Source organism: Protomyctophum parallelum, assembly GCF_964188405.1.
Source record: "Protomyctophum parallelum genome assembly, chromosome: 7".
Classification (NCBI taxonomy): Eukaryota; Metazoa; Chordata; class Actinopteri; order Myctophiformes; family Myctophidae; genus Protomyctophum; species Protomyctophum parallelum.
The window spans coordinates 48,399,639-48,415,550 of NC_139705.1; the positions used below are offsets into that span (position 1 = coordinate 48,399,639).

General features: G+C 43.1%; 1 protein-coding gene across 1 annotated transcript; it reads right to left on the reverse strand.

Annotated features, from left to right (window-relative positions):
- Window positions 1-3,972: 3,972 nt before the first annotated feature.
- Window positions 3,973-8,322, reverse strand: LOC310861880 (uncharacterized protein). The gene is made up of 3 exons (XM_083769587.1): window positions 8,154-8,322; window positions 6,314-6,833; window positions 3,973-5,854 (listed from the first exon to the last, which is right to left on the reverse strand). Exons 1-3 carry the CDS (start codon window positions 8,256-8,258, stop codon window positions 4,056-4,058), a joined length of 2,424 nt encoding a protein of 807 aa, XP_083625713.1. The 5' UTR covers window positions 8,259-8,322; the 3' UTR covers window positions 3,973-4,055.
- Between the last annotated feature and the right edge of the window lie 7,590 nt (window positions 8,323-15,912).

Consider the following 15,912-nt stretch of genomic DNA (forward strand, 5'->3'; position numbering starts at 1 on the left):
TAGGTCAATGGTACTGAGTATATACTTTAAGTTCTTATTCATTTATTGGTCTCACTTTTTAATATTAATGTTATATTATCATTAAAATCTCAGTGTTTTGCACCAGTGGGCTGGCCCACAGGTTGAGAACAACTTCATGGACTATGGTACAAATTAATACTATGTTTTTGTTATGTTTTTTTTATTTGTCCTTAAACCACAGTTTAAGGAAGTGGAATCAATAGGGAGCGATTACCATAGATAACATGAAGTGAAACAACAAATAAAGATAACTGAAAAAGCAGAAGTAAAGACATTGTGTACGTTATAATAATAAAAAAGTAGATAGTGAGGGGGCCTACATCATTTGTTTTATACCAGTGATTTCCAAACCTTTTTAGCTTGACTTGAGAGCCAAAAGAGACATTTGATGGCCCAAGAGACGATTTATGTTAATTATAGTATCCAAATTATTAATTCTTCCCCAAACATTTTCAAGATTTTTCAAAGAACTGTGGCTGTGGCCCAAGCAGACGGTGTTGTAGTGTGTGTACAGATGACATGGAGGCAGTAATGTGAGACCTGAACACATTGCAGAGTTTAATTTACAACAAGGAGGAGGGAGGTCCAGGAGGATCCAATACTTCACAAGCAGCTTTGCTGAAATAAAACAAACTAAAGAAAAGCAGGACTGGATCTATAATGAAATACGAATCATTCTCAATTTCCTCGGTTTCATATCCATTAGTCCACTGCACTGACCCTCTCCATGTTTTATCTCTGGGTCACCAATATACACTGCAAAATCATAAACAGTTTTAACTCTGAGAGTGTGCAAATGTTAACTCTGAGAGTGTGCAAATGTTCTATTTGTACACTCTCAGAGTTACACACAGACCTGTAAGGGTCCATTTGTTTCCATTTGTACACTCAAGAGTTACAGACCTGTAAGGGTCCATTTGGTTCCAGAGTTACAGACCTGTAAGGGTCCATTTGGGTCCATTTGTACACTCAGAGTTACAGACCTGTAAGGGTCCATTTGGGTCCATTTGTACACGCTGAGAGTGACTAATATCTCAAGACCAATTCCGCTAACAGCACCACTGCCCTAAACATAGTAGTGTTGTTGTTAGTAGTATTCCGCTAACAGCACCACTGCCCTAAACATAGTAGTGTTGTTGTTAGTAGTATTCCGCTAACAGCACCACTGCCCTAAACATAGTAGTGTTGTTGTTAGTAGTATTCCGCTAACAGCACCACTGCCCTAAACATAGTAGTGTTGTTGTTAGTAGTATTCCGCTAACAGCACCACTGCCCTAAACATAGTAGTGTTGTTGTATTCCGCTAACAGCACCACTGCCCTAAACATAGTAGTGTTGTTGTTAGTAGTATTCCGCTAACAGCACCACTGCCCTAAACATAGTAGTGTTGTTGTTAGTAGTATTCCGCTAACAGCACCACTGCCCTAAACATAGTAGTGTTGTTGTTAGTAGTATTCCGCTAACAGCACCACTGCCCTAAACATAGTAGTGTTGTTGTTAGTAGTATTCCGCTAACAGCACCACTGCCCTAAACATAGTAGTGTTGTTGTTAGTAGTATTCCGCTAACAGCACCACTGCCCTAAACATAGTAGTGTTGTTGTTAGTAGTATTCCGCTAACAGCACCACTGCCCTAAACATAGTAGTGTTGTTGTTAGTAGTATTCCGCTAACAGCACCACTGCCCTAAACATAGTAGTGTTGTTGTTAGTAGTATTCCGCTAACAGCACCACTGCCCTAAACATAGTAGTGTTGTTGTTAGTAGTATTCCGCTAACAGCACCACTGCCCTAAACATAGTAGTGTTGTTGTTAGTAGTATTCCGCTAACAGCACCACTGCCCTAAACATAGTAGTGTTGTTGTTAGTAGTATTCCGCTAACAGCACCACTGCCCTAAACATAGTAGTGTTGTTGTTAGTAGTATTCCGCTAACAGCACCACTGCCCTAAACATAGTAGTGTTGTTGTTAGTAGTATTCCGCTAACAGCACCACTGCCCTAAACATAGTAGTGTTGTTGTTAGTAGTATTCCGCTAACAGCACCACTGCCCTAAACATAGTAGTGTTGTTGTTAGTAGTATTCCGCTAACAGCACCACTGCCCTAAACATAGTAGTGTTGTTGTTAGTAGTATTCCGCTAACAGCACCACTGCCCTAAACATAGTAGTGTTGTTGTTAGTAGTATTCCGCTAACAGCACCACTGCCCTAAACATAGTAGTGTTGTTGTTAGTAGTATTCCGCTAACAGCACCACTGCCCTAAACATAGTAGTGTTGTTGTTAGTAGGAATAAACAAAGAGCCACCCAGAACTAAGGGGAGGAGCCAAACGAGTTCCTTGTTCTACACACAAAAAGGAGGTTGTGCCCCAGAGGCAAAAACAAAGGAAAGGTTCCCAGATTGCAGAGTTACAGACCCGTGAGGCTGCATTTGGACCCCTTGGTGGACCCCGAGCCTCACGTTGAGAACCACTGGCACAAGTAACAAATCAGAGGGAAAACTGTGACATCCAATCAGACAGACAGTCTCGTTAAATTACAAATTATGTACAAAGTATTTTTCATTAAACCTTTGCAGTCCTTCATCAATCATTCATGTAGAGCAGCATATCTGCTGTCATTGAAACCTAATTATACATTGTTGAGCGAGCGGAGTTCCTCAGGGCTCTCTGCTAGTTTGTCTGTTTTCGCTCTACATTATGCAAGTGCATTTTGAGCTCGTCTGCTCCAGGTGGTGAATTGTAAAGTGTGGTTCTGGACTTTAAGAGTCCATTTATACACTTTGAGAGTTGCTCACTTCAAGCATTTTCAACCTTATATAGCCAATGCTCATTATAATATGGTAATTCTTTTTTTACCATTAGGTCCGTGTGTGTGGAGAGTTTGGAAATATGCCTACCAGTTACATTATAGGTGTACTTCAAAGTACTACTCGCCACCTAGCTATTTTTGGCTAACCTTACCCCCAGAATAGGGATGTTGGGGATTTAAGGGGTTAACAAAAGTGTAATATTAAGTTTTAATCATATTTTGGTTATCGCGATAATATTGTTAATCACAACAGTTTTTGCTACAATAATGGTGACATCAGTCATTTTCATATCATCTCATCACTAGACCACCAGGACCAAGCTGCTGCTGGTCCCCAGGGTCAAGCACTGACCCCGGGGCGATCAATAGGGCTTTTTCTGGCTTGCTAGTTGCTACCAACATCCATTATCCATAATGAATTGCATTTTATAGTGCTTTTCCAAGTGCTCAAAGCGCTTTACAATGGTTCATTCATTCATACACTGGGAGGTGAAGCGGCGAACAGTCGACACCAGCGTCCTCACTTCACACATTCACACAACAATGGTGGCGAGCTCACACCGACAGACTCATTGGAGGCAGTGGTTGGAGGCAGTAGGGTTCAGTGTCTTGCCCAAGGACACTTCGACATGTAGACAGGAGGAGCCGGGATTGGAACCTCCGACCCACGGATCATTGGACGACCTGCTCTACCTCCTGAGCCGCAGCCACCCCCCAACCTCCAAAACCAATCTCAAAACCCACGCATTTTCAACATTGCTTTCCCCAGCTAACTACTGTTCCAATGTTTTTTTTTATAGATTTTACTCTATAGACACAAGACTATACCCTATATAACCTTTTTTTGTGTATTTTTCCTAATAAAGCTGATTTGATTTTTCTCCTCCCACCATGAAAAGCATCTTTGGATACTTAGAAAATCTGAGATAACATCATCATCTGAGATATCAGCAGCAGCATTATCAGTAGGTAGGTTTGATCATTTCAAACAAGATTTTAAACTTTTTCTTTTGTTTGATAGAACAATGGCATGTTAACTTTCCAGGGAGACAAATGCTATACTTCCTATTACCTTTTAATCACAATTGTCGATGTCACTCATCAGGTTTGTGAACTGTCCACAAATGAAAAACAGAAATGGCCATCTCAGTAATAATGAGCATTAGTGAGGGCCAATTACATGAAGATAAGGCTGAAAATGGGTTCAGTGCTACTTCAATTTATGGCACTCAGTCTCGGAGCAGTCCCAGCTTCTTGAGCGCCTCGCGGCGGTCCTCTCCGTTCTTGGCCCGCGGGCAGATGACAACACTGATGCCATGGGAGCGGGGCAGCTTCTGGGGGTCTCCGGCGTGGTGGGGGGACACCAGGTATCCCCCCTGAGCCTCTGAGAAGTCCTTCCCACTGCCGAGGGAGGCGGGGCGCGCCCGAGTGTTCCGAACCTCGCTCGGGCAGCGCTGGGCGTTGGTGGCACCACCACTAAGACCCATGCCCGAGCGCTCCAGCGTGGCAGATTTGTTCTTGGGCGAGGCGGGAGGAACGGCGGGGACAGGAGGCGTGTCTGTGGGCAGAACCAGAGGTTCAACGGTGTCGCTGAAAGCGGCGGGGGCCGGAAGGATGTTGGCATCCCGGAACGCAGAGGAATCCGCCAAAGATGCTTCCGCTGTCGGGGGTGGAACGGTCCCTGGCACCGGAGATGGGACCGGAACCGGAATCGAGGCAGGTGGTGGGTTTATCGTCGGGACAGGAAGTGGAGATGGCGTGGCGGTGGGGACAGGAAGTGGAGATGGCGTGGCGGTGGGGACATAAGGAGGGCTCAGAGGAGCGCTTGGCGCCGCCCAGGATTTCCTGGAGCCACGGGAAAGTTTGGTGGGGCTCAGGACAGGGGGGCCCGGGACTCTCTCCTCACTCTTTAGAAGGCCCAGCTTCCGGAGGGCCTCCATGCGAACCCTCTGTGGGTCAAGTATCAACCTGTCACTGGAAGAGGAGACAGGGTGGGCCGGGGTCCCACTGGAGCCTGCAGGGGGCTTATGGGACTTGAGGATTATGTTGGAGGGCAGCTTCTTGGGTCTGGGGGCCACAGCGGGTGGGCTTTTTATCTCCACTGCCTCGAGAGGAGGGCTGGGCTGTGGCGTCTCAGGAAGAGACGATGGTGCATGGCCGCTGACAGGAACTTCAACAGGTTTGGAGGGAGGATCTAGAGATACAGGAGAAGTCTCAGGAGAAGGTGTCTTCACGGCTTGCCTGCCCAGGTCCTCCATGTCAGCGGGCGTGATCGAGCTTCTCTGCTTTTGATCTCCACTGCTTTTTATCTCCACTGCCTCGAGAGGAGGGCTGGGCTGAGGCATCTCAGGAAGAGACGATGGTGCTTGGCCGCTGACAGGAACTTCAACAGGAGGTTTGGAGGGAGGATCTAGAGATACAGGAGAAGTCTCAGGAGATGGTGTCTTCACGGCTTGCCCGCCCAGGTCCTCCATGTCAGTGGGCGTGGTCGAGCTTCTCTGCGACGTCCCTACAGAATCAAGAAGCTCCGGGTCCTTCTGTTGCTCCGGCTCCGGCTGAGGCGTGGTGGGCTCGTCCCTGAAGTCTGACGGAGGAAGGATCAGACCCATGTCCATCTCAGAAGAGTGGCCACCAGGTTGCGCATCTTTCTCTGTACCCTCATCTCTGTCTACGACACCGGTGTCCGAGTCCGCCGCGGTGGATGTAGCAGCCGGTGAAGGGGTTCTGGTATCAGTGGCTGGATCTGCATCTTGAGTCTGGAGTTCTGGGGACGTCTGCCCTGTTGTTGGAGCCGTTGTTGGAGCGTTTGCATCATCAGCGTCTGCGGAGGTCTGAGGATCTGCGTGTTCGTGGGGAGGAGCTTGGTGTTGAGCACTGTGTTCGATGGATGATGCAGCACTTGTATGTTCTGTTGGCTCGTCGGGCGTTTCTGGGAGACTGTTCGCCAGGAGGAATGGTGTTGGAACGCCACCACTGAGGAAGGACTTCTGGTCCCTGCCGGTTTCATCGTGTTGGAAATCCTCTGCATCTGAGAACAAAGACACCAGTCAGGTTTTTATTGAAAACTGATAGGGGACATTTTCTTATTCACTTAAGCACTTATTTGTATGACAAATAGGGGAAATGGCTCACAACACATCGCATCACATCATGGGCTCAGCGCAGATCATTTTCAAATATGTTCGATATTTATCTTGATTACAACACAGAAAACTCTTATCTCCATATTCTAACTTAAAATAAGTAAATAACACCCTCTCTACATGCTCTACATTTGTAGAGCATGTAGACTCTCAGAGTTATTGAAATTAAGAAGTTTGACAAACAGTGATTTATGTTCCCCGGGTTCCATGTTCCGCGCTTACAACCCTAACCCAGGGAGCATAGAACCTAGGGAACATAGAACCCGGGGAAAATAGAACCTGGGGAAAATAGAATGTAGGGAACGTAGAATCCAGGGAACATAGGGATGCCCATTGATATTTACCATGTGTTATGCTGGATTGCTGTTGTGTTGTTTCAGTGTCACTGGGTACAGACAGTTGCTGGGGTGTTGTTTCAATGTCACTGGGTATAGACAGTTGCTGGGGTGTTGTTTCAATGTCATTGGGTACAGACAGTTGCTGGGGGGTTGTTTCAATGTCATTGGGTACAGACAGTTGCTGGGGTGTTGTTTCAATGTCATTGGGTACAGATGACTGCTGGGGTGTTGTTTTAATGTCACTGGGTACAGGTGTTTGCTGGGGTGTTGTTTTAATGTCACTGGGTAAAGGTGTTTGCTGGGGTGTTGCTTTAATGTCACTGGGTACAGGTGTTTGCTGGGGTGTTGTTTTAATGTCAGTGGGTATAGACGGTTGCTGGGGTGTTGTTTCACCGTGCTGTCCTCCATCCAGCTCGTCATTGGACAGTCCACTGTCCTCTTCCAACTCCAGACTTTCGATGGTCTCCTCCAGGAACATCAGACACGCCCTCTCTTCTGGCGATAGATGCTCCATGCTGTCATCACTCTGACACACGCACACACACACGCACACACACACGCACACGCACACACACACACGTGAGCTGAGGTTCTCCAAAACAAATGATCTCTTATCGGGTGGAACACTCGTGTCCCAAAAATAGCATTTCTGCAAGCTCATAATACTGTATGTCACTTCACGCTTGCAGATCTGCTATTGTATATACCTGTGTGTGTGACTCTGTAGTATAATCAAGACAAGTAGGGGGGTAATTTATATATTTCTTTTTAAACGTTAAAATATGGAGATAAAGCTGATTCTAGGAGGTTTAGTAATCCCCCTTTTCAACAAACTGGGCAGGTGGCGTTTACCTTTCTTACAGTGTTGTTTTTGGCAGCACATTTTGATTTTAGTTTTAGTCACAGTCTCTTGAATAGTTTTCATTTAGTTTTAGTCACATCTTAGGCCTCTTTTAGACGGGGACCATCTCCATATAACACGTCAAAGTCCCGTTGCGTTCTAATTTTTTCTTACCCTTTACACGAGAACGCACACGTTATGATATGATGTGCTATTTTGCTATACTGTCGCTAGGTGGCGATAACGGGCTGCCAAATAGACAGGTCACCCACGTACAAGAAGAAGAAACCTTCACGCAAGCCTGCGCAACACGGCTCTGGGCGCGCCACGGGATGGTATATATTGTATAATACATTAGGCTACATAAACGCTGCTGCCGCGGCTGCCGTCTATCACAAGGCTTTTTATTTACATCATGGTTTTACATTCAACATCGCTGATGAGCATCACTTTGTAGGCGAGGAGGGAGGCTTGTTCAGGAACTCCATTATATCATAATGATATGGCTCTGCATCAATGTAATAAACATATGCGCTGTGAGCCAACGTGAGCCATGATGTCATAAGTTTTGCGGATTCACCGTTTTGCCTGTTTATATGGAGACCATAGGAAACGGTGTTCTGAAAGATTTCCACTCTGGGAGGCAGTTTCACTTCGATGCGTTTTCACCTCCTGAGAACACCGTTCTCGTCTAAATGACAGCGCTAAACGGTACTTTATTTTGCCGTTTTTTATGAACACCATCCTCGTGTAAATAGCACCTTAGTCACCTGGAATGTTTTACTGTTAGTATAGTTTTAGTCGACTAAATGTCATGATATTTTAGTCGACTAAATCTACAGTTGATTTAGTCGACTAAAATGTGTTTTGGCGGGCCTCGATGCCGTCCTAATGACTGATTTTACACTTTTTACGCTGGGTTTTTACGCTGGGTAATGTAGTTCAGAACACTCACCCCCCCCCCCCCCCCCCACCCCCATGGGTAATGTAGTTCAGAACACTCACAAATGCAGAGTTGGCGCTGATCACACTGTCACAGCTCCCGGCGCTATCCACATTGCTCAGGGTCTCCATGGCAACGCCGCCTGGCCACGTGTCACTCTTCGGCATCGCCCAAAGGTTCACGGATGGGGGGGCGGGACCAGGGCTTCAGGGGCCCTCTCTGATTGGATGAGGGGGGGCAGGACCAGGGCGTCAGGGGCCCTCTCTGATTGGATGAATATCAGCGTGGGCGGGTCTCAACCGTAAACTGTAATAAATGAGAGAAAATTCTACAAGTAAATAATATTGAACAATTATCTCTGGTTAATTAAAAAAATAAATCACACTTGTGTGAAGCCCACTGTGGCTGCCACATGATGTCACAAGGGGGGGGGGGGGCATTCATTCATTGCAGATTCACTGCTACTATTTACGTTATGACCGTTATCACCAGCTCAGTGGCCTTGTGGTTAGAGTATCCGCCCTGAGACTGGGAGGTCGGGGTTCGATCCCCGGCCAGGTCATACCAAAGACTCTAAAAATGGGACCCAGTGCCTCCCTGCTTGACACTCAGCATCAAGGGTTGGATTGGGGGTATAAGTCCCTGCGACATACTAGCGTCATGTCCAGGCCAGGGGGTGTACTTGTGCATCAAGCTGCCTCACGTCACGCTACAGAAACAGGAGATAGGCTCCTGCCCTATGGGCCTCATGGCTACAGAAACAGGAGATAGGCTCCTGCCCTGTGGGCCTCAAGGCTCGGCAAGGCTACTTTATTTATACGTTATGAGAATGCAGTGTTATATTGTATAAAACAAAACCAGCCAAACAATGTATATTGGCTACATGACATCTCACATAGTCATTTGTGCCCTAATCGAACATTAATAGTCCATAGACTTGGCTGCCATATGACGCAATTTCAAAAGCCATGCATTGGAGGGGCTAGCACCCCTCAAAAAACTAAAAACAAAAACAAGGTCACTTTCTGAGCGTTTCTGTATGTCAAATGATTGATATCAAAATATTACTGCTGGATTATTATTTAAGCATTGAATGGTTTAGGGCAATGCTTCGCAACCTTTAGATCTGGGTTTGTGCCTATAGGATTAGAACTAATTAGAACTAAACATGGAGAAATAGCATTCCGTTTTATGCTCTACATATCTGGAACTTAACTTATTTTAGATTACCGGTATATTTATTCAAATGTCCTTGTGTATATTATGTATTTTTTCTCTGTGGCCCGATTAGAAGTTTCCTTCCTTTTTACTTTATTATAATGACCTTTCTTCGTAACGTAAATCACGCTGAATTGCCTCGCTGTGTCTTGCCTTGAGAGACATTAACGCTGGGAATGTCATGGTGTCCAATCAGATTACACCCACACCTGGAAGAGAGGAAGCTTTGTTCTCATTTGACAGGATTTAAAAGGATTAAATCTTGACAGAGTGTGATATTACTCAGCAGCCACAGACGGTGTAATAATCATTAGAAGTGATATACTGTACTGAGGCTTTGAGACAACTTTTACAGTAGTACTAGAATAGCCTGGCTCCAGCCCTGAATCACTACCATTTCAATCATATGTCCTGGTGATTCATTGAATAATGAAGTGAAACTAAATTAAATTTCAGACAGAGTGTCAGGCTACAGTAGTAGATCAAGTCTCATGTCATCATTTAGTGCCCTAAATGACGACAGTTTGGCTATAAACAGGGGTCATCAATATGTCTGTACATGGACAACATGTATAGAATTGGCCTCGTCTGTGGCAATTTTGTTACATTACGATGTTCTTATTTTGATCATAAGACCCAATTACTGAATGTCAAGTCTCAAATGTTTCATTTTCAAGGACCCGTATCTCTGAAAGTGTCCCAAAGTAACCAAGGTTGACCCATACGGGCCCAGTTGGTTCCATGTGTACGCTCTCAGAGTTACAGACCTGCAATGGTCATGTAGGGCTATAGGTCTTTGTGTTTGGCTACTCAATTTGTATGTCCAAGGCAAACATTACATTTTAGTTACCACAAGCCAGCATGGTGATGAGTCTGACCCCTGGCTATTTGTACATTGTAAATGTACAAATGCAGCTATTGCAATGCTCTGGATGCATGTCTACTGTTAGCAGTTTAAATAAAAAGTATACTTGTATTACGTGTATTTTGTTTATAGGGCGCAGGGCCGTAGCTGACCATTTGGTTGGATATTTGTGCTGCCCCCCCCCTCCCGACGACAGCACTGGTATCCCTCATGCAGATCGGCTATTTTCACTGTTTGTGAGAACGCACACACAGCCGCTCTTTGGCACATTCTGTTGCCCCCCTCAGCGTGTTGCCCTACTCGCAGCGCGTACTGCGCGTATAGGTAGCGACGGCACTGGTAGGGCGCTTAGGTGAGTTTAGGCATGTCCGCAACACATTGTGAGCTTGTTACAGTAGGTCTGTTATTACTGTAAATGAGGCAGTACTCCAACCTGTTTTCATTCTAATTACTGTGCTGTCATCTGTCATCCGTCATCACACCTGGCTGTTCCTCCAGGGAACAATAATGCAGCACAATAATAGCATAACCTTAATATTTCTGACACACCTACTGCTGTACGCACCACACTGATAGACCATAAAACAGCTCGTAAAATAAAAGCCTTGGTGGGAACCATTATAACCCAGCTCTAGTAGTGTACAATCTATAATGTAATATCTCTGGTCAAATATTGTGTCCATCATTGATGAGAGGGTGAGATTAAATATGAATCCATATTATGTCACATTTAGTTCCTGTTGTGACTGCTGTGATAAAAGCTACATTTGATTTCCAAATATTCTGTTTTGATTGTTTTAGAGAGGCTGCTAAAAACGTTGATGGGATCCTAGAGTCCTGATCGATATATATCCTTTTGGCTGATAATATTGGTGATTTATTTGAATGACGACATCGTTGTTGGAAATATTGCAGCCAAATCTGTGAATTAAAATTTCATTTAATTTCAACATTGCGTCAACACTCAAGTAATCAGCAAACTACTACACATTAAATGACACATATTATTGGTTTAACCGCTTTCATAGTTCATACCTGACACTGCATGACTAATAATATAAATGGTTTAACAAGGGTATCCATGTTGTGCACAAAACACAAGTGAAGTGTTGTGGAAGTGGAACATGACACCTCACATCAAATGTCAGCTAATGTCAGACTCAGTGCTCAGCAGACATGGAGCCAGCCACGTTGTCCACGTCCTGACTCTCAACATCATGTTGGTGAAGTGTGAAATTCCAGTATATTATACAGGAATTTAACAACTTAGTGCCAGAAGTACTACTGCAAGTATTCTGAGTCCGAGTGATGGCGGATGTTGATGCTGAATCTTTACCGATACCGATTTCAGAGAGTCCTAGATCAGTAGGCTACTGTAGCCTACCATAAATAAACACAAATAACTTTGACAGGTATTTTTCAAGGAAACTTCAACATATGGAAAATGACGTATAACTTTTAAAAAGCATGCAAATTGCTAGTGTAAAATACACATAAACTGAATGTTATGAGCTGCTGTTTACGACACATCAGCTGCATAAAGTTGCCAATAGAGGGTATGCATGCATAAAGTGAATGGCAAATCGAGTGTCAAAGTGACATGCAAAGTGAGTTTTAATGCCGTTTAATGCAATAGATATGACTTTTCTGTTTGGATGTATGGGCTGTCAAGGCCAGAAAGTCGTTAGCCACGCAGTAGGCATTCCTGCATAACTTCCTGGTTTGATGATGATGTCATTAGATCTCATCATGTGATAAAGTATGTGGTATTGGTATGGCATAGACTGGCATAGACACATTTTAGGCATTATCGGTATAGCACAGACAAATGTGCAAATTCCACACAGAAAGGCCCTTTGGCCAACCAAAATAAATCTTGTTAGGAATCTAAAATGATTGCAGAAACATAATTGCCTATATGCTCCAAAATGTCCATTTCTCTCCAAAAGCTGTTGAGACAGATGCTAGGTTCATTGTTTACCCCGTAGGCCTATATCCTAGTTTCTTTGAGGCACTTCCTACAGTGTACATTGTTCTCTCTGCACTCTACTTACCGGTATGTGTACTTTGTTTGTGGTCTTAATGGCTCAGGTTTACTCTGATTTCACTCTCTGGAGTAGGGTTGTCTGCTAAATGCCTACATTGCAAATTCTATAGATAGATATATAGATTATTTATTTTTGTCTCATGCACCCAAGGCGCCCAGCCCACATGGACTTATAGGACACACCATACAAATCATTGTTTCAATATTGCATTGTGTAAAGAAACAGTTTTTCTTTTCTTTACACAAACAAAACATTCTGCCTTTTTTTCCCACGCTTTGGGATCTACAGTAAGCAGGAACAAAACATGGCATTACATGGTAATACATAATAGATAAGAATAGTCAGAATAATACGTAAGCTAAGAACCTAACAGTGGAATATCTATATAATGAAACTATGCGTATACACTATAGAGTGTCTATATAAAATGCTATAAGTTGAGCCTTTGCATACGCCTGTAAGGCCATCAAGGCTAGGAAAAGTGTCTGAAGACTGAAGAGGAGACTTTTGGTCCGACTCCTCACAAGTAAAGTAATACAAACCACACACCCCCCCCCCCCCCCCCCCTAAGGGAACAATGGCCTTCAACACCCAGCAATACACCTGATCCCATCACTACTCTTCAACAGGGGGTCCTCAGAGAAGGGGTCTGCCAAATATTTGTGTGATAGAACTTTTTTATTGTATTCTTTTTTTAAATATAACATTAACACAATACATTACGTTGTTTCGAAGCCAGGCATTGACACATGCGTGGCTTGGTTGAAACTCACCCGTGGCTCCCTGTGAGGTTAGGGTTAGGTTAGGGTTTTAGGTAGGGTGACTCACCCGTGGCTCCCTGTGAAGTTAGGGTCAGGTTAGGGTTTTAGGTAGGGTGTCGTACTCGTAATGCCTGTTGGATTGTTAGTACGTCGGACAGACTCTGAGGAGAACTAATGTAAAAAAAAATAGCACCCAAAATGCAGCGAGGAATTTATTTCTCAACCATGTCCGGCACGGTGTCAGACAACATTACATTTTATTAATTAAAACATTGTTACATAGTGCCGCTCACAACACATTACTTACTTAATGGGGGGGGGATTTGTAACTCACAAATATACTAATGTATTGCATGGCTTGGTTGAATGCTTGATTCTGATTGGTCAATCGCTGAATTCAGTGGTCTGTTATTTCTGGGTAATGACCACTCCGCTCTATAACAGACCGATGCCTGTTATATGATGAATTCCTGTTCTGTTCTTTACCTACAGAGAAATGTCTATTTGTATGTCTCTAAATGTTTGTATGTCTTTATATGTTTTGATGAATTGAACAATGTGGACCCTGTTGTAAACAAGTGTAATGCTTAATTGGGTCGTCCACTCACAGTTGACAGTCTTTGTATTGAGTTTGTGCTTAAAATGTACTGTAAATTCTACAAACTGTTAATAAAGATTTCAATCAATCAATCAAAAAAAACCCTCGGAGCACCTGCAGCGCCCCGCTTGATTTACTGCTGCTTCCAACATGACAGCCATGTATTGTAAACACTATGTATTGTACAGCTAAACATTGCTCTCTCTTTTTTTTTTACATTTGCGAGGAATAGACGAAGCAGTACCCGGGAATGGATTTGATCACATCAATCAATAATGTTCTGATAAGGCGCTCAGGTGGTGGCACAGTCAGTGTTAACCCATTCTGAACGGGCACCCATTTTGGTGTCAGCATCATGTTATGCTTTATCTATTGAAAAATAGCAGATCTACAAGCTCATATCGCGCCACCGAGTGGCGCGATACGAGCTTGTAGGTCTGCCATTTTTTTTAAATCGAAGAACAACTGACATTTTTAGAATCTGATCTCGGGTCAGAATGGGTTCATCAGACCAGTGTGTGTCCAGTGGAAAACCTCGTATGAATCTGATCTCAGGTCAGAATGGGTTTAATCAGACCAGTGTGTGTCCAGTGGAAACCTCGTATGAATCTGATCTCAGGTCAGAATGGGTTAAAGTCCATGCCCACAACCACAAAGGTTTGAATCCGGCATTGTCAGGCACCACACAAATGTATGTTTTGCGAGGAATTCATTGGCATAACGACTAAGTTGGGGAGAAAACATGCGTAAAAAATTTGGTAAATAATAACTGGCCACTCACACAATAAAAGATAACCAGTGAGTATAGAAAGTAAAGAAGTAAAGAAAGTAGCTCTTTAATTTTTTTTGTAATTTGTAAAACTGCTACACTAAAAAAAACTAAAACTAAAAAAACTAAAACTTAAATATTCAAAAGAGCATGCTTTTAAAAAGAGCATTTTTTATATATATCAATTCAAAGACTTTCCGGAAATATTCAAAACATGAATAATAGTCAATAACAGTAGCGCTCATAACTAAGTCATAACAGTTTCCTTTGTAGAAATGTAGTGGATTCAAATGTACAATTTGTATTTGTCTTTCAAATGATAGTAGAGTGAAAGTATAAAAAACTAAAGTATCCAAACATACTAAATATTCAAGTAAAGTAGCCTAAAAGCCTACTCAAGTAAATAGTAGCCTACTTTGTTACTGTCCACCACTCGGTAGATAGCACTTTATGTAGACTTAGATAGTATTTTAGACAGACTTATAGCTCGTTACGTAGACAGCACTAGAATTGCATTTCATGTAGTCATAGAACTTTATAGTAGCATGTATATTGTATAATATATAATATAGTATAGTATGTATAGTTGACATAGATACTCCACTGTTACGTTCTTAGTTTATACATGATTCATGATTTTTATATATGTGATGTATTCCCATGCTTTTGTTTTTGCTTAAATGTAAGTCGCTCTGGATCAAGAGCGTCTGCTAAATGCCTACATTGTAAACTGTAGGTAGGACATGGCACTAGGCCTACAGACAGTCAGACACATCCCAGAATCAAGAATGTAGTGATAAGGGACGTTTCAATGAACATGGTCATGAGTCAGTGTGAAAACCGGACAGGCACATCCAGGAACAGACGTGGCCTGGCTCAAATGAGTCCATAAAAGACTCCATTGTGAGCGCCCAGAGTGAAGAAAGTGAAAATATGTGTCAGAGAGGCCGGTGGGACAGAAGAGGTTTAATGATTAACAGTAAACAAAGGTTGGCTTTGAAAGCATATGCTGTGCAAATATTACATGGATTAATGTTTAGCTTGGCACTCTGTTAGAGCATCTAATAAGAATGCTATTGGCAATAGTTCATGCACTAATATTTGCGACCACTGTGATGCCAGATGCATGGTGCATTACACCATGGCCTACAGTAAATGTTACATGATTAGTTTGCACTTAATTTAGGCAATTAGCAGACACTTATCCAGACTAGCGTGATTTAGGTACAACAAAATTAATCATAGGCCAGCTGTACATGCACAGAGACAGTAGTGGGCCTATATAGGATCACAGGATTATAGGCTAAATGCAAGCATAAAAGGTTATCATTTTTTTATAGTGGCTACGCCTAGCCTAACTATATTGTTTATATAGTCTAAACTTTAGACTGAGTTTTAGACTCAATTATGCTAAAATAATTGGCTACATTGAAACCATAATGGGATAGGCTATAGCATTAGCCTAGGATTTAGACTAAGATGTATTTATCAACTAAATTCTGACATCTTATGGTAGGCCTACCCGCAGGTAAAAACACCTGTCTTAATATATCTAAATGAAT